General features: G+C 37.2%; 1 protein-coding gene across 2 annotated transcripts in view; it reads left to right on the top strand.

Annotated features, from left to right (window-relative positions):
* The window catches only part of PIK3C3 (phosphatidylinositol 3-kinase catalytic subunit type 3), a 71,112-nt gene extending 46,060 nt beyond the window's left edge, over window positions 1-25,052 (top strand). For both annotated transcript variants that reach the window (XM_051803668.1, XM_051803667.1), the window contains 4 exons: window positions 1,783-1,951; window positions 6,648-6,738; window positions 20,564-20,689; window positions 24,317-25,052. In XM_051803668.1, coding sequence (XP_051659628.1) covers window positions 1,783-1,951; window positions 6,648-6,738; window positions 20,564-20,689; window positions 24,317-24,331 — 401 coding nt within the window. In that variant the 3' untranslated portion in view covers window positions 24,332-25,052. The remainder of the gene's footprint in view (window positions 1-1,782; window positions 1,952-6,647; window positions 6,739-20,563; window positions 20,690-24,316) is intronic.
* The last annotated feature ends 332 nt before the right edge of the window (window positions 25,053-25,384 follow it).

Raw genomic sequence — 25,384 nt, 5'->3', positions numbered from 1 at the left:
ACTGGTCTACTCTGACCTCCAATCGGGAGGCCTGGAGACACACTATCTGTAACATCTGCTGATGCTTTTGAGAAAGCACACGGGATCACCCTTGAGGAGAAAGACAACGCAGAAAGAATCGTGCCTTGCAGAATTTACCACCTAAGGAATCTTTCTGCTGTGCCTTTTGCAATCGGACATACCTATCTCATATTGGCCTTTTCAACCACCAGCGTGCTTGTGACAAATGTGGGTAGAGCCCTTCCCAAATCTTCATTCGCGAAGCCTAGCCGTTCAGTGAAATAGTCAGAGGGGTGACTAATTGAAAAATACTGAGCCTTTTTTTTTTTCAGGAGCGCTGAGCACCTAATCTTATGAAAATCTCAGTGAATATAGGTGCTGTAGATTAAAGCACCTCTTAGCAAATGCATCCCTTTGTAGTGCTGTTCAGTTCCATAATTCTGAAACAAGACTCTGTGTTCTGTGCTGTCTCTCTGTCTAGATAACAATCGTGCTAAAATTTTCTACATTCTTGTTTAAAAGATCTTTTATCTTGTATCTGTGTGAATATCTGCAATCTCACCATCTTTTTGTGATGTAGTTCTGCTATGGCCCAAGTCATTGCTTAAATTACACATTTCAAACTGAAAAAACATTTGCAGAACACTTTGAAAAACATTTTTTTTTGCTTTATGTAAGTGAATCAAGAGTGTTCCTAGGAAATGGCCTCCTAAGAATTATGAATTGTTCTACTTTGATTTCTATTAACAACATTGTGTATTTATATAATATTTAGTCTTCAGTATATCCAGATATTTTAGGTTTTTTGAAGTTGCTGGTAAACTGCAGTTTACCGACTGAAGTTCAATTTTGTGTTGTGTCTCACACTTGGCTCGGTACTACTGAAGGGAAATACAGTGAATTCTCCCCAATAAAGGTGTGAGCACCGTGGTGAGAAGCATGGCCATGTGCAAGTTCTTGATATGAAGGGAAGTTGCCTTGTGCATTTGAAGACAGCAGGTATATAGAAGTTTTTTGTTACATTAATGCTGCAGAAATGTTTTAAATGTAGTCAGTTGAAAGGGAGAAGGTAGTGATCAAGTGTTGTAGCTCATTTTAGTACTGAAAGAGTGCATGACAGACTTTGGTGCCTTTGCAGTACAATTTCAGATTTGGAGTTGTTGTGATGTTTCTTCAATATATTTCCAAGCTGTTGATAAATTTTGACCTTACTCAATTCAAAAGACTTTTGAAACCACATTGAAGTCTTCTTTGGTATTTAGTGGCTTCAAAAGGTTGTTGTTAGGATCCTGAGTCTTATTTTCCCTTTGTTGTATTAGTTCTGTGTCAAGTTTACCATATTTCATGCCACAGCAACTGAACAGGATGCACACATTGCACTGCTTTTAGTATTATTTTAATTTGCTAATACATTTTAAAGAAAGTGAAAAGACTTAATAGTATCTATTATATAAATTGAACATTAAATATCTACTAACCAGTTTTAAATATTGGTTCAGTCTTTGTGAATATACTCCATATGTTTAAAAATCAAAAAAGCAGAAAAAGCAATCTTGCTTTTCAGTACACCTAGTGAATTTGAAATCAGCTTTACTTCTTGATAACCACAATTTCAAGTTAACAACTGAATATATAAATATACTGTTATAAACCTTACACAAAAGAATGAATTTTATTTTCTGAGAGCTCCCTACTGTCTCTAGAGACTAGACTTAAAAATTCTATTTTTCTAAGCTTTGCATCAAGAACTGTGTGACATTTTTGCCTTTCTTTCCTCTGCAGGTAAACTGTTCCACATTGACTTCGGTTACATTTTGGGCCGGGACCCCAAACCCCTTCCTCCCCCGATGAAGCTGAACAAGGAGATGGTGGAAGGCATGGGAGGGACACAGAGTGAGCAGTACCAGGAGTTCCGCAAGCAGTGCTACACGGCCTTCCTGCATCTCCGCAGGTAACAGGGCTCGTTTTGTGCTGGAATTTGTTAGAGCCGCCATAAAGCAGGAGAGAGGAGGAGCAACTGAATCACTGAAATGTTTCTGTGGAAAACCCAAAACTTACTTAAGTGTGGACGTAAACTCAAGAATTTGTATGAAACAAAGGATTGAAAACATAGTAGCGGTGGTGGAGCTTGAATGTAATTGTTCTTCAAGTTAAATCCCCCAGCTTTGCTTGTTTAGTAACTTAAATAGCTTTATTTCGGAACTTGTATGGGGTGTCAAATTATATATTTCTTTTTTGGGTATGTTTTTGCCCTTAAGCATGTTTTCCTCTGGTTATTGATGATCAAGTAATTGTCATTTTAACTCTTAAGTCATTACTCATTTGCTGCTTTATCCTCCTCCAGCTTAGATTAGTGACGATCAAATTCTTTGGCTTGAAGCTGACACACACATATGCTTAGTTGACTTCAGGTCCTGTGGGACAAAAATTAGCTGCTTATAGTGACAATCAAATATGTTAGAAATTTCTTTAGATACCCAGAACTGTGGCAGCTAAAACCTCTTTAGACTCTGTGTGTCTACAGACCAACAGATCTCTTCTTTAAATTTGGAATCAGCTTCATTCTTTTGCAGTGACTGTATTACTTACCATCAGCTTTCTGAGCTCAGCTTTGTTCTGTTTAAACAGAACACAGGTAAGCACTCTTGGTCTGTCCAGGGATTTGATTTACCACATCTTCAATAGAGATGAAATAATCTCACTTTAATATCAGGATTACATAATACAAACCTCCAAATATGTGGAAAAAACCAGTAATATGGAAAGCATATGTGAAAAGTACAATGTAATATGAAAAGCAGTCAGTCAATGATATGAAATAAAATGCTGTATGTAGTTCTCCACTTGTTAAATGGAGAAAGAGTAAAGAGTTGGTCTAAGAACTAATATTACTGGCTTAAAAGCAATTCAACAACTTGAAAAAACAGTGGCATGTTATCAGCAAACAATACTTGTGGTGTCAGAGAACAATCAGAAAGGCTAATGCATATTCCAAGTTCTGAATTGCTTAAAGGTGTTTTGTAATGCTTTATTTCTTATTTGTCATATACTGAAGTTGTTTTGATTGTTTAAACCTAGCTGTTTCAATGGAGAGGTCTGTTGTGTCAGTGAAGGATTATTCATTGAATTAATTTATGTAATGATTTGCTACAAAGATCATCAGTAGGTGTGGAGTATAGCAGTAATTTGGGTATACAACCTAAACTGTAAATCAAGATAGGTTCATTTATAATGTCTGTGATTGTAGTTGTAATTGTAGTCTCTCCAGTATTTGTTCAGCTTAATAGGGAAATATTTTTAAATGGTTCTGGATAAATATCCTTAAGGCTTTCAACAGAGATAGTGTGGGAGAATATTAGAATTACTGTAGCTATTACTTCAAGCAGCTAGAACTAAAAATTATTGAGCTTGCTTGCTTATTGAAAAAAAGAACAACTGGATGTGGAACTGCTTAGTTCTAACAACTCTGCATGTTGGCAGAAACCCACTCACAGATACACCTTCTGGCCAAGTAGTGTGAAACCATAACTTCTGATTGCTAAGACAAAATGCAAACTCTGTCATGTTCCCCAGTTTGTGTTTCATTTTTGTTCTTTATTTCCCTGAGGTGTAACCAGTTCCTTACATATGTCAAGTACTGTATGTTGGTGTTCCACGATTCCTACTGGAATGGGTGTTGCACAGTGAAAACAAATATAAGGAATTTAAAAGTTACAAGTAAAACAATAGTTCTGTTCATTGTTCCAGATTGTAAGCATTTTGGCATTATTATCATGATCATTATTTTGTGGTTTTTTGTTTGTTTGGGGGCTTTGCGGGAAGTTGGGGAGATGCTTTCTACTTCCTTGAACAGCAGTAATGGGTTGTGTGGGTTTGTCGGCAGTGCTGTAATAAAGGAGCAGCCTCTGCATTCTGAGTGTGTTGCAGGGCAAGTTGTGGCTGGTATCATTTATGAAAGCCAACTGGGACATGACAGTGTTTGGGGAGTGTAGGTGGTCTTGAGAAGAAGTGAGCCATGGGGGGATCCTGATTTACACTGAAAAAAGGCAATTGCATTTTAAACTTAGGAATTTTTGACCAGGTAAACAGGGCCTTAGTCTGGGACTGCAAATAACTGTAAACTCTCTTGTCCTTGTCTTGTAGCTTCGAATTTGGTAGAGTATTTGCAGTGTCAACAGCCTAAATATTTAATTACTCTTGGGCATCTATATGCAAAGGAGCCAAGTAAATGTTGGAAAAATAAATAAAGGAATGCTTAGGATCAAGCATTTATTTGATATATTAAGCACTTAAAACCAAAAGTTTCTGTTCTCAGAAAACACAGCAGTGAGAATTTGAGCTTCTGTCTGTTGTGCATTTCTTCCTAATACATAAGGCCTCTTCTATGTAGGAGTTTTTTTCTTGGATTTCTTTAAGTTTAACAGCACTTCATGTTAAAATTGTAAGTTAATCAACCTTCAGTGTAACCAAGTGCTCATCTGTTTCGTAAGTTAGCTTGTACTGAGCTTTGAGAAAAGCAAATTGTGTGAGAAGGATTTGGGTTTGTATTTAGGTGCTTAATTGAACCTTCTTAAACCTAGGAATTCCTGTCTCCAAGTTTGTTCTGGCTGTGAATGGAAGTCAGCCATTCTGGAGGACTCTGTAATGCAGATGTCAAAGATGAGTGATATCACTTGCTTGACAAAGGTGTTTGTTTCTTACAGGTCAGCCTCCTAGCTCAGGTGAGTCAGCAGAATGTCTCCTCTTAGGATGAATTTGGGCTGTCAGTTCTCCAGCTGTGAACCTCATGGCATATTTGCCAAATATGTAGCCTGTAAGAAGGATGGCAGTGGACTACTGAGTTACAGAAATGCTGGGGTGAGGGGCAGAGGAGAGACCTGTGGATAATATAGTGAACAACTCTTTCTTAATCTGGGTTTTTTTCTACTCAATACCTCCCCCAAAACTACTTTTTTTTTTTTTTTAACGAGGTTCTTTAGATGACCTTATGCTTCAAGAACCAAAAGACTTGATTGTGGGGAACAGAACCAGCTCTTAACTGGCATCTAACAATGATGAGTAGACCTTTAAAATCTTTTTTACAAGCCTCCATCACATAAATAACTCCAGTAACCACCTGCAGTGCTCATAAGCTCTTGTCCTCTATGCATTTCAAGAGCAAAAGGGTCTCAGGGTCGGTTCAAAGGAAAAACTGCTGATGGAAGCTACCAGTAACCTACGAAGAGACTTGAGAGCACATACGTGTAAGATTTAACCATGTTTAAAGTAGATTTGTTTGTTTCAGACAGGTAGGGAAAAAAAAAAATCAGTACTATCTGTGATGTCTGTTCCTGGCAGCAAAGCAACTTGACTGCCAGATTTCTTATCCAGGTCTGAAGCAAAATGGTAGAGTAACTTTTCTACTTCTCTTTTGACTTGTGGTAAAAGTAATTTTCCCCACTCCAGTCCCTCACCCCTTTGAAAGTCAAACAGAACAGTTGAAACAAAGGAGACACTGAAGATTTATGGACAAACAGTTTATTTCAAATGCTTGTGTTATAAAACCTTAAATCTTATATGGGAATGTGTTAGGTAGTGCTAGTTCCAGATAATAATTAAGTATCATGAGTATTTGATGGAATTACACTTGTCTAGAGAGATGGTTTTTTGAGCAGTATGTACTTTGTAAAATATGCCCATGAAGCAATCATTTTGTATGGTTAAAATACTTTGTACTTGCAACTGTCAGCTTATATATGTTCAGCAGCTTCCTAATAAACAATTTTTGCTGCTAAGAATTCATTTTCTATCATCTGTGAAGTTCCTGATGCTCTTAGCAAAGCAATATTTCAAATTTTGAGGTCTGTTACATACATTGTCTCTTTAAGAGAACTAGACCTCTTTGCAGAGGAAGGTGAGTTTCAGCTTATGTTGAACAGCTTGAAAATTATCCTTTCAAAAAGCAGCTTACAGCTAATTTCCTGCAAGGGCAGAATAGTTTTCTTTAAAAAAATAGTACTGAGTGCTTCCAAAACCATTTCAAAGCTGAAAACTGTTCTCTGCCTTGTCTGTTTTAATGGTTATAGATGACATATGTACTTCGTAAGTGTAGCATGCTACCACTGTTACTGGAGCTTAACTGAGCAACTGAAGACTTGGATCTGGTTAAATATTTAACTTGTTGTGTCAAAAGCCCTTACAGTGACTTGAAAAATCATGTCTTGTAATTATGAAGAGTTCAACTCTCAGAATGCTAATTTATATCATACTGCCGTATCGCTTTTTAATAAAAAATAACCTTTGAATCAGTATTCTAGCAAATGTTTGTCCTGCTTGAGGTAGAAAATGGCATTAAATCTTAAAATATATGAAATCACAGTTTATATTTAATGTGTCTCTGAGTAAATGTTCTGGTAATTTTAGCAAATTATAACAAAATCAGGGCAATTTATTGAGTTTTGACTGTGTGAGAGAGTTTGAGGGTTAAACTTTGATGATTAATGTCAGTATCTTATGTTCTTAGCATAAATATATTCAATTAAATGTTGCAAATGGACCTCTGAAGAATTACCAATTCACTCTTAAGATGATGAGTTCTTAAGTTGTTTACAAAAAATGTCTTTTGTGCAGTTTACAAAGTGTTTTACATAATTTGCTCTTCTGCTTAGGTATTCCAACTTGATCTTGAACTTATTTTCTCTCATGGTGGATGCCAACATTCCAGATATTGCTCTTGAACCCGACAAGACTGTAAAAAAGGTAACTGAAAAGCTTTCCTTGTCTTTCTGTAACCTAGGTCATCTCATTAAGAAATGTTCAGTCACTTGTGATGACTTTTTTTGTATCTGACCTGAGAACACTTGCTCCCATTCAGGAAATTTTGATCAATTTCTAGAATCGTTGAAGTTAAAGATAGGAGCGTGTGCTTTGAGATCATTTAGCACATGTGCCCATAAATACAGAATGGCTTTTTATCATCCATGCAGTAGTGCACAGTCTGCCCTAGCACTCTGTTCCAAGGGGTATTTTAGGTGAGAACACTGTTCCCACCTTATCAAACCTTTTATAACCAAAGCAGTCAACACTGACTATATCATGAAAGGTTGTTCCATCTAGTGTAGATTACTGTGAGTCATGGATGGTTTTATAAAACCAGTCTGCTGAAGGTTTGAAACCTGTAGGCTGGTATGTCTTCATCCACAAGAAATTTTTGTTTATTGTGAAAACAGGCTGATGTCCCATAATTCTGACTTTGTCCCTCTACTCCAGCTTGAGCCATTCTTCTCCATTTGGTGTTTGAGCACCAGTTGACATGAAAAATACTGGATCCGTGTTCATCTAGATTTCATTGCACTTACATTTTAGACAAATGTTGGCTCTTTTATAACCTGGTTTATAGTGAAGGGCTATGTATTTTAATTCCACAAAGGACTTTGTGGAGCCTCTGTATCCAATGGAAATTAGTTCAGTGTAATTTTTATTTCAGCTGTGGATTTTCTCTAAAAAAAGGTTGTTCTTCATTGTTTTCAATAAGCTATGAAAGCAGAGATTCAGAATCTTTAAATTAATATTTCATGTTCTAATGTAATTTCCCCAAAGAAGACTAAATTGTGACTCAAACAAAGTGGGGTTTTTTTGCCTTCAAAAATCTGAGCATTTCTGTTCAGAGTTCCTTGGTTTCAAATTGATACAAAGAGTTCATGTAGCTATTCAATTTCATTTCCAGGAAGGCTGAGCTAGCCACAAATGCTGTGTTTTATGGTAAAGGTGACAGTCCTCCCTCCACATGACTGTCTTCCTGAGAAAATGACAGCTAATTCTTTGTCTATATCAATATTTGAACCTCACTTCTGTCCCTAAATGCCCTACAAAGACTAAGTAGATAACTCACATACAACATGGGAGATAAAAGCCTAAAGTAGCCAGCTAAAATGGTTCAATACCTACCAAGTTCTGGGAGTAACTACATTTTTGTAGAGACACCTTCTTTTGAAGGAAGAGACCTTCCTAGCAGTATGCAACTCCTGTCTATGAATTTCATTTTTATAAAGAAGACTTGTTTAAATCTTACTACCCACTGGAAAAAGGCATGATATACAGTAAGGGAGGGGAAGATCTTTTAGATTGCAAAGTTTACAAATAGATGCACCATAAATCCTAGGAAATTTGAAGTATGCAACTACAGGCAGAGCAGAGAGTAATTTTTGGGAAAGTTTGTTGTTGACTGAAACAGTCATCAAGACACCAAACAAATGGTTTCATTGAATTTCAGAAGTGCTGGTTCTTTCATGTTTCTATCAGTAGGTTTGAGACTTGCTGTGTATTTTAATCTTACTCAGTATCTGTTCAGAGTTCCCTGTCGTTTGATCATAGAATCCCAGAATTTGGGTTGGAAGGGACCTTAAAATTCATCTTGTTCCCACCCCCTGACATGGCAGGGACACCTTCCACTAGACATGTGGCATTGTTCATTCCTGCCTTGAATACTCTCTCATGAGCTCTGATATGTTTTTATCAAACAGAATTTCCCAGTGCTTGCTAATTAACATGAAATATCCTTGTTTCTTGTTAGTATCTTGGCATTGCATTTTATGGTAGTAAACTCTCTAGAAGTGCTGTCCAAGGGTATATGGTTTCTGTAATTCATAATGATAGTAGGGCATCAGGTTCTGTAAAATACTTGTAAAGGATTATTTTAATATAGCAACATTTGAGTATTTCAGACAGTTCTAAAACTCTTTTAGTCTGTATAAATTTCCTGTATAATTTTCTTGAAATAACAGATCATCATACAGAATTAAAACCCAACAAGTCTTTTCTACAGCTAAGTATGTTACAGTTCACTGATGTACAGTGGTTAAAAATCAAGATTATGTAAAGCATGATGGCATTGTGTGCAATTGGAGATCATGGAAGGAAGCAGTATCTAAAAAGAAGTTGTGAGAGCCATGAATTAGATCCATGTGGTTACTTCTAAATTCCATTACAAAGTATAAATAATAGTGCCTTCTTTGCATGAAAAGCATAGTTGTTATATGACAGATCACTATTAGATCAAATGCAGCAATTAGTTACTGGGATTGTTAGCTCTGGCAGTGACTGCAGCTTGGTGAATTGTGACTTTTACCCTCATGTAAGTTCAAGGCTGTCTGTTCACAGAGGCTTTAAAATGTGTTTCAAACTCGAACTGAAGCAGTAAGGCAAGTGCTTCTGACAAGGAATGCAAATCACTTTCAAATGCTTTGAGAGGAAAAGATCCTACTTTTCTGGGTTCTCTGAGTTAATTTACAGTGTGCTTGTTCCTTTAAAAAACAAAAGAAGACCCACACAATAACATATTGTCAGAAAGATAGCCAAGTTTTTCAGATCTCCCAAGTATTGTTATTTTATATAAACTCTTTTTTTTTTTCTTGACTGCTCAGCTGGTTTTGAGCACTATTAGCAGTTCAGATGTAGTCTTTTTGGTTCAAAATCAGCCTTTGAATATACTCCCTAAATTTGTGCAGAAGATAATATGTGATATGGGATCCCTGAAGATGAGGTGAACAGAGGAACCTTCCATAAAGCAGTTGTTGATATTATAATCTACTGGGTGCATATGACAATGTTGAAAGCTCATACAACAGCAGTTGTTTTATTTAGTTCTCAATTTTTGGGTTTACTGTTTTACTGGGGAAAAGAAACCTAAAAAAACAAAAACAAAAACAAACAAAACAAAACAAAAACTAACCAACCAAACAAAAAAAAAACAACCAAAAAAAAAAAACCAACCAAGAACCACAAGAAAACCAGACAACAGCTGTAAATGGGCTGGAATCAGAATCATCTTAACCTGTTATATAATGGTGAGTAGGTCACTGTTGATTGGGGTTTTTTAAAATAATGTGTTAGAAAACTTATTTTGGGTATCTTTGTTAGCCCATCTCAAATCAGTTATAAACTTTGTTAGTACTAATAAAAGAAAGGAACAAGGTGTCTTGCATCTCTTAGGTTGAGTGGCAAGCTCGTTCAGTCATTTAACAAGGTAATACTGTACCTTGTTGTAGGAAAATTGAATAAATGCTTTCAGCATCTCAATTGATTTTTATTTTTTTCCTTAAAGCTTTAACAAAAAATCCATATATATATCAACAGACTCAAATTAGGTATAAGATCTATTTTGGACTGACCTGCAAAATTAAATTACCTTTGATGTGTGAGGCAAGTCAATAGCCATTTCAGCCGTGGTATCACTTTCACCGGAGACCAAGGTGGAGATTTACAAATGTTTCTGTATCCAAGAAGGTGTCCTGGTAAACAGTGTAGGTGGAAGTTCATAGACAGCATTTTCCTCATTGATGCTGCAGTACACTCATAATCCTTTTTGTAGAGCCCTCCTTTTGGTCCACGCTCACTGGAGCCGGTGAGGCTCTAGTCCCACAGGCATCTGAAGTCAAGTAACACGGGTAACTAGTTAGGTTACCTTTAATTTTGAGATTAATCAGAATACTAGTTTTGTAATTAAACTGCAAGGAGAATGATGGTAGAAAAAAAAATTCTTTTCAAACGAAGGAATGCTTACTGAAGTATTGTATATATTATATATATTATAGCGCCTGTTGAAGTATTATACTGCAGTTATTTTGTCAAACAGTTTTTTGGCATAAAGATCTCTGATACTGGAAGTTTTTAGTAGGTGTAGCTATACTGCTGTTATCAAGTAGGCATGAATTACTCCAAATGTTATTTCTAAAGAATATTTCTTTGCCATGTTAGATGGTAGCTCAAGTTCAAGTCTAATCTTTATGTTCATAAAGAGACATCATGTATCATCCTGACTTCAGTAGGCAGGGAGGTGCTTTATGTTGCAGAAAGTATCTGCCTGCTAGTGAAAATACAGTCAGATGTAAAAACGTGCTGGCAAGTAAAGCTGCCTTTGGAAATAAAATGTTTTTTGTGTTCCTCTTTCCCAAACTTTCTGCTGAGATCTTAGAGCCAGAATGTAGGTTTAATCTTAGTAATCACATACATAATCTAAATAAGCATAAATATGTGTCTACCGTATGGTAATGATGGCTAGAGTGAAGTAAATTGGAAATAGAATAAAGAATACTATCGACATTGTCCATGTCTCAATTTCTTGCACTCTCTCTTGTCATTTCCTGTGGTATATAGGTGTATTATTATGGGATGCTTGCTACTTAGACTAGTTAAGAGAAGATGGTTGAAAGTCAGCAATCCTTGGACTTTCTGATGTTCAGACAAATAAAGAAACCATGTAAGACTGTAAAGAAACTTATACAGAATGTGTCCTCTTCAGTGAGGCATTGGATGATTTGAGTTATGATTTCATTTTTTTTCCTTTACGAATTTAAGACTCCTGTGTTAAGCAAGAGTTTTTAGAAAAATCTGAGTGCAGAAAGTGTTCAGAAGGAATATCACAGCTAACATGGGGAACAAAAAGGAAGGCAGGTTCTTTATCTTTTTTTCCAATTTTTTTTTTTTCAAAATAATGTGTACTATCTAATAACAGCTTGGCATCCCAGGAAGCTCACTGACAGAATGTAATTGTATAATCAAGCTTAACATCTTAAATGAAGGCATATTGCCCAGGTGTTGTTTCTGTCTAAGGGTTTTGGAAAGTCTTGGGAGAAATGCACATCAAGTGAAGTCAAAATTGGAACAGCAGCTTCTGTCGTGTGTAACTTTGTGCAAAATAAGTATAGATTGCACCTCTGACATGGTTTATGGCACAGGTGTGTTCCTGTCCTCCTTGAAGGTACTTTCACATTCTTCCTGTTCAAAAGAGAACAAACTCTACAGAAACTGATTTTGCTTATCAGAGAAAAGTGACAAGGGATATATTTTTTCCTGCTGGCGTGAAAAGAAACACAAACTCCCTGTGGCTTCAACTGGAGATGTGGATTTAGAGCACACCAAAATTTGACATTCCCTTCCTACTTGCACTGTGTAACGTTTGTTTTCAGAAATTAAATCAGTGCTGACCTTAACAAAGCATTCCCACAGCTAAAATTGGACTGACAATGAGTGAGTCAGCATTGTCCTGAAAACAAACAAAGCTGTTTGAAGTTTCACAACTGTTTATCCACTGCTATCCGCTTGCAATGAATATACCCAATATTTATAGATAGATAGGCTAGTCCCTTTCAGTTGTAAGAAAAGCTTGTTGTACTGACTCAACTTGCCTCACTCCATTTTCGATCACTACTTTTTCCCACAGAAAAGAACCTGAAAACAGGGATTACCAAATTGTTTCCATCCTCAGACCTCTAGAAATCCTCTTCGAATTCATCCTATTTAGTTTCATAGCAAAAAACGTATCAATTTTTAACCAAGAAAAAGTAGCTGCAGAGCTTAAAATTAGTTGTCTTTTTGATCCTTTCATCTCCTTTTGTCCTCTCCATACTATTTATAAGGAGAGCTGTCAGTATAGTGTTTCATCTCATGGTTCACGACACCATCTCCTACTGCCACTCTCTGATTTAGGCTTTTCTGAAAACCTGCCGTGGCTCAAAAATGTCACAAAATGAAATTAAATTGAAAAGTAGCAGAAGATTCTCCCCAGTTTGCCTCTCCCTTTCTGTGGCCTCTGAGGTAATTGCCTTTAAATTTTCTACTCTTCACATATGTTTTTCAGTTTTCAGGAAAAAGGCTGAGCTGAAGTCTTTATATTGACCTGTCAGTGCATAACTGATAATACAATGAAGTTATCCCCACTCTCACTTTTTTTTTTTTTCTGCAAGTGCTCCTTGTTTTTCTGTTTCCAGCACAGCTGCAGTGCTAATTGCTAATTGTTGGGCTTTTTAAAATTAGCCAGTGCTATAAATCCTAAATAGTAATGACTAAAATCTGGAGTCAATTATGTAGCCAGTTTTGCGTAAGGAAGAAGTAGACCATCACTCTTCAGATGTAGCTAATGGATTCAGCATTGTCACCTCCTAACAAAAAAAGCTTTTGATTTTTCTACAGGAAAGCCAGATGGTTTCTATCTGTCCTTCATAGCAAATTTGACCTTTAAATGAGAAAACATCAGGGACCAGTGATTCATTGGCAGACAAAGGACTCAGCAGGCATTAAAGGACAGTGTCCTAATTGCCTGAGCTGTGTTTCAGATGCCCATTGATTAAAGAAGGTTCTGCAAAGACACTGCATTACAGACGAGGTGGTTGTGAGCACAGGCAGCACAAATACCTGACTCCCAGCAAGCAGGAGGTAACTACTGTCTGTGAAAGCAGCCCATTCAGTTTTGACAGTGCCTCTGGATACTCACAGAAAAGGCTAAAATCAAACCACTCAGAAGAGAGGAAAATCCTTCTGTGGACTGAAACGCTGGGAGCACCCTCTGTGTTTCCAAGTCTGAGGAGGGCTCATCCCCCTTGATAAGAAAATGATCAGTGTGGTTATTTGGAAACTATCAAAAAGAGGGAGCAGACATTGTTTTGTTCCTGAAACATTGACTATATCAAAGTAAAATTATTTTTATTGTAGAGGTATAAAAGCTGAAGCAGAGATGTGACTGAAGGTACAGAAAGAGTTTCTGAGCTAGTTTGTTCCTAAGCCTGAGATAATTTTTTCCTTTTTTTTTTTTTCATCCAGTTTATAGTGAAACTCCTACTGCTCTTTCCCCTCCTCTTTCCTCCCCAGTCAGTCAATGGATAATTGAGAGTTGAGTTCCCAAGTTAGTGAAATGGAAAGGACCTCTAAGTTGGAGCTTGACAAGCCTTTTTAGGCAGTGATTGTCCCTTTTCACCTGACTGAAAATACAAGCATTGGTTAGAAGGTGGCACTAGGAAACCTTCCTGATGCCAATAGGAAATTTACATTTATAGGAGAAATAAACTCAGTTTTGCATGATTAGAGTCTCTTTACTTCACTAGTCATATTTTCTTGCTGCTCTGGGGAGGTTTATTCTTTGTAAAAGTGTCACATTGCTACGGAGCTTATTTTGCTTCGACAGATATTCATGTCTGTGTCCATTTGGGTAATGATGCTGCAGCTGCACACCCAGCTTTTCTGTTTCTAGGCTGTTGATTTTTCATGTATATTAATTCATTTCAAAATACAAAAAAAAAAAGTTGGAATAAACATCACAACATGAACCAAGAGTGTGAGAACACTCTTATTCTCCTGTTGCTTTATATCGCACTCTCTAATTGACTGTAAGTTTTTGGCCAGCATGATGAAATTCTGAGCTGGAATATTATCATCTTTGTGTACTGTTGCAGCTGAAACCCTGATTTTCCCACATATTCAATTTAGAGATGTTCTCTAACATCTTTAGTGCCTTCTACTTAAAAAAAAAAAATATAGAGAGAAGCATACATGGGCTTATTTAGAAACTGCAGTTTGTTCAAATTCAACCCTTGAAAACAAAGGCTGTTGTTGGAATAGTGTTCCAAATGAAAATATTCATGCAAATAAAACATCTGAATAGTTTGTTCTGTGAGTTATTTAGGCTGCAAGCAACAGGGAAAACAAGAAAGTATTTTACTGAAAAAGATGGAATGTGATAAGGGTTAAGCAAAGAATTTAATGCCAATTTCTGCCACATGAATGTTGGATACTGAGTGCTGGTAATAATTATAAGGAAAAGCAGTAAAAATAATCATGAAAACACCACTAAATACTGTTGTTTTCTTTTTTTGACTATAAATTGATCTTTGTCTGAGGTTTTAGTCGTGATGACATCCAGTGTGTATTATGACCTAATGGAAAAGGACACTGAAGTTTCTCTGTAAGCAGCTGATTTTGCAATGAGCAATCCCATACTGGTGTGATAAAATTATATAAAACACAAGCAGTGCTGCTTAATATTGCTGGAAGAATAAATACTGGAGCAGTGACCAGTCTTGGTGGTGCATTCTTCAGAATGGCTGACTTGCAATTTGTCTGAAACCTAAACAGGATTGAGAAAGGGTTCTCATATGTACATCTTCTATGGCACCTTAAAATGTATTATTACCTTCCTCAGTAGTGATGAAAAGCAGAGCTTCATGAGTGTTCAGGATGCTGTCCTGAAGATGATAAAAACTTCCACAGAATTTCTAAAAAGTTTATCATAACCTTGAGCCCTAAGTACCCAATTAATTTTAGGTAATTTTTTTAGCAGGGAGAATATGATTTCTAGTGGAAAAAAAAAAATTGAGTTTAATATGATTCCCCTGGCCCATATTGTACAGTAGATCAAATTTGAGGACAAAGAAAAATAAAAATCCATACAAATCTGCTCTTTTGTGAGAGAGAAAAGGCAGTCTTGTGGTTAAGGAACAAAAGTCCTAAGTGAAAATCTTGCAACTTTACAAGAAAGTGCACTTACCCACATAAGCTCTGTTCCCTACTGGGTGTATGTATCATATCTCAATCCTAAGTCTGTCACACATCTGAAAATGCAAAATACCAAAAAAGGGTAAACCTGGGGAGATTCATTCAACAGAGTGAAGACATTGGCCTGCCATTATCTCAGACCTTTAACTACATTTTTTAATGAGATTAATATTTTCTTGAGTATTTCATGTCTTCTTTTTGCCATCATGTTTTTTGTACTTTACACAACTCTATGGGACTGAGAGTTTTCTATGAAATCAGCTTTATAAACACATTTGGTGCCCTTTTCCAAACAATACTCATTCTACTTCTCCTTGAAGACACTTCAAGCAAAAACAAAGTCCAAATTTATTAGCAGTTAACAATGCCCATTATTCTGGTAGATGTTATGCTCTTCCCCTCTTAGTTAACTTTGTGCTGGGATAATGGTCTGAAGTAGTGTTTCTTTCTTTTTGTTACTGTAAAATATATTTTTCCCATGCTTTGGCTATTCTTACTAAGTTCCCATCCTATATGGAACTCTGCTGCAGGTGATGATCAGCATTTTTTTAGCTCATCATCAGTGCAGCCATTCTCACTCCTACCCTATTCACAGTCTTCTTTAGCATGATACTCCAAAGGGCCATGGCAGACCTCGATGATCAGGATGGTATCCACATTTGATACCGTACTGATGGAAGCCTTTTCAACCTAAGGCGACTGAAGGCCCACACCAAGACCTTAAACCATCTTGTCCGGGAGCTGCTCTATGCTGATGACGCCGCCCTTGTTGCCCACACAGAAGCAGCTCTGCAGCGTTTAACATCCTGCTTTGCAGAGGCTGCTGAGCTCTTTGGGCTGGAAGTCAGCTTAAAGAAGACAGAAGTTCTCCATCAACTTGCACCTCAGGAAGTCCTCCATCATCCCCATATCACCATTGGCCAATCAGAGCTCAGTCCAGCAGTTTAATTACCTTGGTAATTAAAAAACTGAGCCTCATCTCCTCAGATGGTGAGATTGATGGAGAGATAGACAACAGGTTAGCAAAAGCATACAGTGCTTTTGGAAAACTCCACAAAAGAGTTTGGTGTAAGAAACACTTGAAGAAAAGCACCAAGATCAGTGTTTACAGAACCATAGTGCTGTCTACTCTCCTGTATGGATCAGAATCATGGGTCATCTACCGCCACCACCTGTGTCTCCTAGAACGCTTCCATCAACGCTGTCTTCGTACAATCCTAAACATCCACTGGTCAGATTATGTGACCAACACATCTGTTCTAGAACAAGCAGCAGTCACAAGTATCGAGGCCATGTTGCTGAGAACACAGCTGTGTTGGGCAGGGCACGTCTCCAGGATAAAGGACCAACCACCGCCTCCCTAAGATCCTGCTCTATGGTGAACTTGTCACCAGCTGCTGCATGAGAGGAGCCCCAAAGAGGAGATACAAGGACTCCCTGAAACAACATCTCAGCCTTGGCCATATTGATCATCATAACTGGTCTACTCTGGCCGCCAGTCGGGAGGCCTGGAGACACACCATCTATAATGCAGCTGTCTCCTTTGAGAACACACGCAGGATCACTCTCGAGGAGAAAACGCAACGCAGAAAGAACCGTGTATTGCAGAATACACCATCTAAGGAGTCTTTCTGCTGTGCCTTTTGCAATCGGATATGTCTGTCACATATTGGCCTCATAAGCCACCAGCGTGCCTGTAACAAATGTGGATAGAGCCTTCCCAAATCTTTGTTCGCGAAGCCCAACCATGATGATGATCAGTGCAGCCACAAGTAATTTATATTTAAATGCTTCTCTCCTCACCCTCACTCCCCCATATTTTCTTTTGAACTGTCCCTCATGGTCTCTTCCCCTTTTAATTTTTGTCTTTTGAAAAATAAAAGCTCTACCATGATAACTGACAGTAGCTTTCTTACAAGGCGCTTTAAATTCTACTGAAGGATAGTAAAATTTCTACTTTCAGAATTATATAGTTTCATATAATTCTGCAATCCTCTTGTAGTTTATTACTAAAGTATCCACTCTGCAGGGGGATAGGAAGTGGATACGTTTAATATTTCAAGTTGAATGTCAGTATCTTCATGGACTCTACTTGTTCATTCAACCTTTTCATCCTTGAATGTTCCAGTTCTTCTGTTGAGACCTAATGTTGAAAAACAGTGTTTGTTTATGGTGTGGAGTTTAAAACTTCCTTTTCTCAAAACAAAGCAAAAGTTTAACTAGATTCATCAAATATATTTATTTTCTATTTAACAAATACTAAACTAAAACAATACTGTTGATTTAAATATCAAAGTGACAGCTTTTAAGTAAATCTTCAGGTGGAATATCTTCAATACCTTCATGGTGGCAATCCTTCATAAGTGTGTAGAATGAGATAACTGTATAACTCATCAGAATTTCACCCCCCAAATTCACCTGTATTTTTAACACTGTGCAAAAATCTCTTCCTAGTTGGCCTGGTCTGTGAGAAACTACTGGCTTTTAGAATACATCATTTACGTTGGAACTTGGGGATTTCAAATGAGGACTACTGTTGCTTTCCTACAAGAAGTAGAAGGCAGTTGCTGCTGTTGCAGCTCAAGAAATAATTTGTAGTTTTGCCGTGTTTCTTCTCATCTAGATTCCAGCAGTTTTAATGCAGGGCTGAAAAACTTTCATGCAAAGATCTGATACTCAGCAGCATTTGATCCTGCTGTTCATTGCAAACTGATTTTAAGATCTAACCATGGATAAATTTCTTTGCACATGTATCAGTGTGCCAGTGCATTTTGTGGGAAGTGGGTTTAATTAGTCATTAATTCCATAGAATTAAGCTGCATCTTAATATCCCTAACTGCAGGAATTCTGAGAAGGTCTTCCATGAGCAAATTAGAAGTTCGCTGAAGTGTTTGATTACTAGAGTTGTGTAAAAGAGCATTACGGTGATTTTTCCTTTTTTTGAAGCCTGGAGTGAGCAATTTTCCTGAATTCTCATTAACATCACCTTTTCTGTGAGCATGGAAATAGATCTGAAAGAAATCTGTGCTGTAATTTGGGGAGGTATTTAAACTTGTGCATAATTGCAAGCATGTGAATAGTCCATTAACTTCAGTTGGATTCTACTGTGTGCGTCATTGGCTGTCTAAAAACTTCTGATATGTCTGTGGGAGATAATAAACCTCCTTCTCCTCGTGTTTGTTACGAAGATAAAAGTTCTATACTATTAGCCTGAAATATCCGCTGAATCTCTCCCTGGTACATGCTTTGTTGAAAGTTTGAACTTTTCCTGTTTAATCCATTCTTTCATGTTGATCAAACTTCCTTTTGAGAGGAAGTTGAGGAAAAATCAATTTATGCTTACTTCCAACGTATCAGTTATAATGGTATTTTGAGCAAAGCAACTTTATGATCATAGAGCTTTTTTCCAACCTAAACCGTTCTATGATTCCATGATCTTTCCCATACTTAGCAGGCTAACTTAGGCTTTTATTACAGCTCTGAAGGGTACTATTTTATAGTAGGTTGCTTTTGAAAGGAGCACAGAGTTATGCTAAACCACAATCTTGGAGCATTTCTGCTGTCATAAAGAGTATGGTTGAGTATGTGGTTTCCTTGGTGCACAGAAAGCATACAAAATAGGAAGGAAAGGCAGTATCATCTCACAAATCCAACCTTATTAAGTGCACTGTTGAAATAATTTGGCTCACATTTTTGTCAATGCCTAAAAAAAAAGGGGGAATGCATGGAAAACATTCAGGAAAGACTTGATTCTGTCTTACTGTTAGTCTCCTTAGTCACAGCCACGAGAAGGTTAAGAAGAAATATAAATCATTTGATATTTGCCTACATGAGGGGGATTTCTGATAGGCAGCTCTTTAATAGAAAAAGTTTTAATGAGCTCAGCTGTTTGAGATGGAAATTGGACAAATTCAGATAGCAAATAAGTCACGCTTGTTAAATAGGGCAATTAATCATTGAAACAATTTACTGAGAATGTGAAACATTCTGTCTTTGTATAAAGATACCATAAAGGAGATTCTCGTAGATAAAGTAGAAGATAAGTACTTGGTGAAAAAAATTGTTTGATACCATTTTACCTAGTTCATTATGCAGGAGACTGAAGTACTTGGATGTGATGGTCTCCAGAAGAGCTCATGTCATTTGAGATTTATCTTTATGGGAATAAAGCATGTTACTAGGTGGCAGCAATAAATTTTCTGCAATTAATGCGGATTTGCTGGGCAGTTTACATATTGTGATTAGCACTTCTTTGCAAGGTAACTAGTACTTTAAGGGGATAGTATTGATTAGGCAATGCTCAGATCTAGATTTCTCAAAAGAGTTTTGAAAGGGGAAGGGGATAAATCCAAGCTCAGTAGAGTTAGGGTTAGTTAGCCCTATATGTTAGAGTGTGTTACCATCTGGATCAGTTCTGAAAAACTGCCATGAAATTAGTTGGGAGTCACAGAAAGGCTCCTTCATTAATGTTCTTGGCTTTGCCGAGGTGGAAATAGGGAAGTATGGATGTTGCTGTATTCTTAATTATACTGCATTAAGCTTTTAATTCATACATGAATTGTGTTACTGGAGCAATGATTAAACTATGTTGCTGTCAAAAGGAAAAACAATGTGAGGGGTAGCAGTGTCTCCAGCCTTTTGTGGATGGTGGATACAATCAAAGTTAATGACCTTCACACCCACCACATAAAGGTCAGTTTTGAGAGAGTTGATTTGCTCAGCCCTTCCTCTAATTCTGTGTTTTTTACTTATTGCCTTACAGTTTCTAAAAGATGGTGTTACCTGAAAATAGATGTAGAGTAAGGAAGTGTTACATCTTTTCAAAAATTATTAGGTTCATCCAGACTCTTCCAAATTTGTATTTAATATGCAAAGCTGTGTGTTTTTTCTCAAGTGGCATTTCATTTTTAGTAAATGTTGAGTATTTTCTCTTTTTTCTCGCACCACTTCAGTTCTGCTTAAACTCCTATATCCAAGTACTTCCCTTGACTTTCTGGCCTTGAGCTTTGAAATTAGTAGTTGGGGCAATGAGATGTAGGGGTCTGTTTCTAGCTTATTTAAACACTAATTTTGATGAAAAGATTTAAAATAGGTGTTTTATATAGCACTGTAAATTTCCAGCAATCTGCTGTAACTTAGAAGTAAAAGAGAGATTCTCTACTAAACTGTCTTAGCTGAAATCACTGTGTCTGCTGCGGCATACACAGATAGCATAGTGCATGTGTTGAACTAATTTTAGCCATTTCTGCCCCCATTCCAGGTGCAGGACAAGTTTCGTTTGGACCTGTCTGATGAGGAAGCTGTCCATTATATGCAGAGTCTAATTGATGAAAGTGTTCATGCCCTCTTTGCAGCTGTGGTGGAGCAGATACACAAGTTTGCACAGGTGAGATACCTTCTGCTCAGTTACTGGTTTGTGTGAAAGCTGAACAAGGTGAGAGGTTGCAAGTGGTTGAGTTTAAGACATAACTTCACTGTCTGTGATGTTTTAGTTCATTTTCCTACAGAATAAAACTCTGTTTTAACTGCCAGGACTAGAGAACAAACTAACAGTGATCCTAGAAGAAGTTGAGAAACACCTTAGCAAATATGCAGGTTCTGTCACCTGCAGTCAGGGCAGTTCCTGGTATCAATCCAGGCTGGGGGATGAGGAGATTTACAGCAGCCCTGCTGAGAAGGACTTGGAGTGCTGGTGAGTGAGAGACTGGATATGACCCAGCCTTGTGCACTCACAGCTCAGAAAGCCAAGTGTGTCCTGAGATCATCCCCAGCAGCCTGGCAAGGGAAGTGATTCTGCCCCCCTACTGTGCTCTGGTGGGACTCCACCTGCAGTGCTGCCTCCAACTCTGTGCTGTCTTACTGCAAGCCACTGTCAGACAATAAAATATTTGATTCTCGTGTAGAACAAAACCGTGTTCACAAAAGCATTTCTGCTTCAAATTTACAGTGGGTTTTTTTTTCCTCTAAAACCATCTGACATTTGGTTTGTGCTTGTCCAGGATTTAAGATACTACACTGTTTACCTTAAGTATTAGACTCATGACAAGAAATGGAATTAAGAGGAAAAATGAAACTGCTCTGAAAAGTCAGTCATTATCCTAGTTATTTTTATTGATTCTTTCTTCAAAATGTTGATCAAATTCTGACATAACTGAGCAGAACTATTTTTATGGCTATCCATTTTGCTAAAGATCTTCTGTTGTTGCCTTCAAACTTAGTTTTTATTTTGAAGAATTGCACTATATAGTGCAGAATAAGAGGGAAAAATGTCATTTACATCCACACATGTATTGAATAAAGGTGATCTTTTATGTGATGTAAAAAAAGGAAGTGTAATTATATGAAAATGATCTGAAATTTGTTGTCATTTACTATGGATTACTTTGGTCTTTGTAATTTCATAACACAAAGTGCGAAATGCCTCGCATCTATCTTGGAGTTCAAGTAAAAAAAAAAGGCCATTACAAAGATTCAAGATCAAAATTTTAAGTGCCTCCAATATGTGTGTAGGTCTTCCTTTTAATCATGTACAGTCACCTTTTTAAGACATGTCTTTTTACTTCATTGGCTTTAGGGGACTGCCAGACTCTCCCAGATAATTGTTATTGCATTTGTGAAGCTGTATTAGTAAGTCAGAGTTTACAGGTTTGATTTAGATAATCTTTGCTTTTCCATTCAGGCTTGTTCTTGCTTGATCTTTCTTCAGCACTTACAACTGCTTTTAAAATTTCAGGACAGATTGTTCAGAATATGGAAAAGTACCAAAGAATATTATCCCAGGCTTCTATGGGATGGGCCTTAGGGCAGCTTGGTCTAGTGGAAGTGTCCCTGCCCATGGCAGGGGTTTGGAACGAGTTGATCTTTAAGGTCCTTCCAACCATTCTGTGATTTCAGCTCCCAGGAATGGTGTTCTAAGCAACAGGCTGATACATACAGCAGCATCTTGCATTCATATTTTTGGGAGATAAAAAGCAAGCTCACAGTGTTTATTACACTTTGGATACCAAATAAGCAGATGTGCCAGTCACTACTGTCACAGTTATCTCATTTTGGGGATCTTACCTCTCCAGTGGCATGTGCTGAACTGCAGCACAGTCTTAGGTGTTGTGTTTACTAAGGCCCTGAACTCCCCTTGTGCACTGCTGCAGAGTGTGCAAGCTGTGTGCTTTTAGCTTTCCTTTCTGATTTTGGCATCTGATACATAGAATGAAAACAGTAGTGTGTTGCTTTGTAAGTGCTTAGGGCATCTCTTGCATCCATGTGATGTAGGATTCTTCTGCTAGTTTTGGAGTTCCAGTTATTGCCTTTGTTCATGCTCTAAAAACAGTTACACCTACAGGCTTGCCCCTGCAAGGGTACTGGATGCTTGCAAGTGTGAGGAGGATGCAAAAAGAATAGTCACAAATTAATCAGCAGTTGGCAAATCTTAAGAATCTGAGGTCTATTCATGTATTTAAAAAAAAACTTACAAAAAATTTGCTGAAATTAATGTAATTAATATCTATTCCCTTTATATTACAAATGAAATAGGACGCTTTTTAGTGATACTTAGTACTTCATTGGTCAAAATCATTATCGTTCCTTTTTGTCTGAGGCGGTCTTAAGAATTTGCTGCTGTGGTCTTCATGGAGTCTGTAAATCATTAAATGAACAATTAATGGGTCATTGAATTTGCTGTAAAGGGGTCATCTCACACAACGGCCAACTGAAGCTTCAGTTTGTTCATTTATAATTCTGCACTGAATTGCCAATGGTCTTGCTCTTAATAGTATTATAAGTTGACTGAAAAAAACCCCAGCACTACACAAGTGTTATGACACAAGTGTAAACAGCAGATTTAGCTTAATGCCACATAATATTTAATTTTAAATGCTCTTCGACACTTTTTTTTTTGTTTATCAATAGATATTTGTTCTTTTACTGCCTCCAAAATAGGCCAGCAAGGAATCTGTGCAGTTTACTGCAGCACTTAAGAGCTTTTTAATAAGGTTGGTTATTATAGCAACCACGGTTTTTCAGTATTCTGTATGTCACTCTGTAGAAAGTAAAATGCTTGGATAAAGTACTCAGGATGTTTTGGAATCAGTTCAGTATTGTTCTTTTGTAACAATATTGTCAATTGATTTTAGTTCACAGCTGTGTTACGAAGCCTTTGGTTTAATTTCTAATGTATCTCTAATTGTTATTTTATCAGATATTTTACAGACCTTTTTATGCACTATTTGTCTCCTTAACAGTTCCTTAACAGTTATCTAAAAAACGTTGTCTGAAAAGTAAATAAATTTAACATTTAGTATAAGATAATGGTGTTGTACAATAGTACTCAAGAGGAGGAAGAAGTGCATACTAATTTTAATCGATACTAACGAAGACTGGATAGGCATTTCTTCCTGGAGAGTCATTTTCATTTTAGCAGCATTATTTATTTCTGCAGAGGCAGGAAACAATCTCCAGATAAAGTGTCTAATTTCACATTTTATTTCCCATGTAAATTTACAAATCAAGGCAGTTGCATTTAGAGGTGATGTTAAGCAGTGCTTAGAAAAGTGAAAGTTTGTAGGTTATGGGATGTCCCACCTAAAGTGTATCTGTACAGCTTTGAGGTTGTATCAGTGCTTGACTGCTTTCTGCTTAGGAGCAAACTCAGTTACCAGTTACTACGCTGTGGAAGTTCATGGCTTTAGAATATCTCCAAACTTTAATCCCAGTGCTGCTGTATCCCAGAATGCAGGGACCTCAGGACAAGGCTTCTGTTTTCCTTCCTATTGGATGCCAAAATAAAATAGGGAATATCTACCAGCAGGAATGTGTGGATTAACTGAAATCATTTGTCATGGGGCAGATAGAGTTGGTTTCTGTGCTGTTTTTTCTCTTAAAGGTTGTGAAAATCACCTACCCCTAGGCATTTCACCATGCTTTAAAGCACAGAATTCCATTTGCTCAAAACTTTTGTTCTTTGAGAGTAAACCAGGTTGAATAAACTCTGTTCTGTGTTGTTTTTTCTTTCTTTTAGTATTGGAGAAAATAAACCTTTTTGCCTACACGTGCTGGAAACAAGCAAATGCTCAAGAAAGAGACTTTCTCAAGCCCTTGTGGACTTCACCAAGCAGCTTTGGAAGGAAAAAGCTGCAGATTTAGGAATATGGAGCACTGAGAGCTCAGAAAGTAGAGAAGCTTTTTGAGTCTCTGTTCTTCACAGGTTTAAAACCAACTAACTTTTAAAGGAAAATGATTGTTTATACCATCCTTGGGGGCCTCAAAGGTCGAAGTAAGCAACTTCCTCTCAAGCCAAAGATAACTGGAAGAGGGTGGATTTCATGAGGAATTCTTGTACCTGTTAATATATTTTCTTATTTAAAATATAAGTACATACAAAGTTACAGCAGAGAGGCCGCAGTTCCTCGGTGCAGCAAAAACCCCACAGAACTATGGCAATCTCCTCTCATCCCTTCCCACCAACTTTCTTCCCCGAGTAAATTTTAAATGTAATGTCATATGATCCTTTATTTCCCACCTTGGGCAATGTTACCATTTAGAAAGGACAATCATTTCTTGCCTGCTTACAAAAATGTTTTTAAGTGTTGATAAGTTACCCAGCCATAGGCATCCAATTAAATCATCACTAACAGGCTTAGCAACCAGAATGCACAGTGAGTGGTTCAGTATTTCACACTTTTACTCTCAATGTTTTCTGTACAGTGATTATATATTCCTCACTCTAATAAAATCTTTGTTGTTGCAGTCTTGAAGTGTTCTGTTTTGTCTTTTTAATCTTACCTGCTGAGACATGGCGTACTGGAGGATTATGTTTATAACTCTTGGCTTTTTATGAGGATTTTCTCTTCTCGGTTCGCTTAATGCTGAAATAAGGCCACTCTTGAAATGACTTTTGTGCCACATGTTGAGTTCGTAATGAATCTGTTTTGTATGATCAACAATGTAATTAGCTCTCCATAAATGTGTGGCTCTCTTCAAAGGGTGCTCTTATACTCCTGTCTTTTTCTTATATAACAGTTTAAGCCAGAGAAAAATCCTTCCCAGTTATAAAGATAAGAGGACTGATTTGAATCTGAATCTAACT

This window comes from Manacus candei, unplaced genomic scaffold (assembly GCF_025592945.1).
Source record: "Manacus candei isolate 608988 ecotype Guabito, Panama unplaced genomic scaffold, ASM2559294v1 h1tg000059l, whole genome shotgun sequence".
Taxonomy (NCBI): domain Eukaryota; kingdom Metazoa; phylum Chordata; class Aves; order Passeriformes; family Pipridae; genus Manacus; species Manacus candei.
The sequence above is the reverse complement of the archived record's forward strand: the minus strand, read 5'-3'. Positions and strand labels throughout refer to the sequence as shown.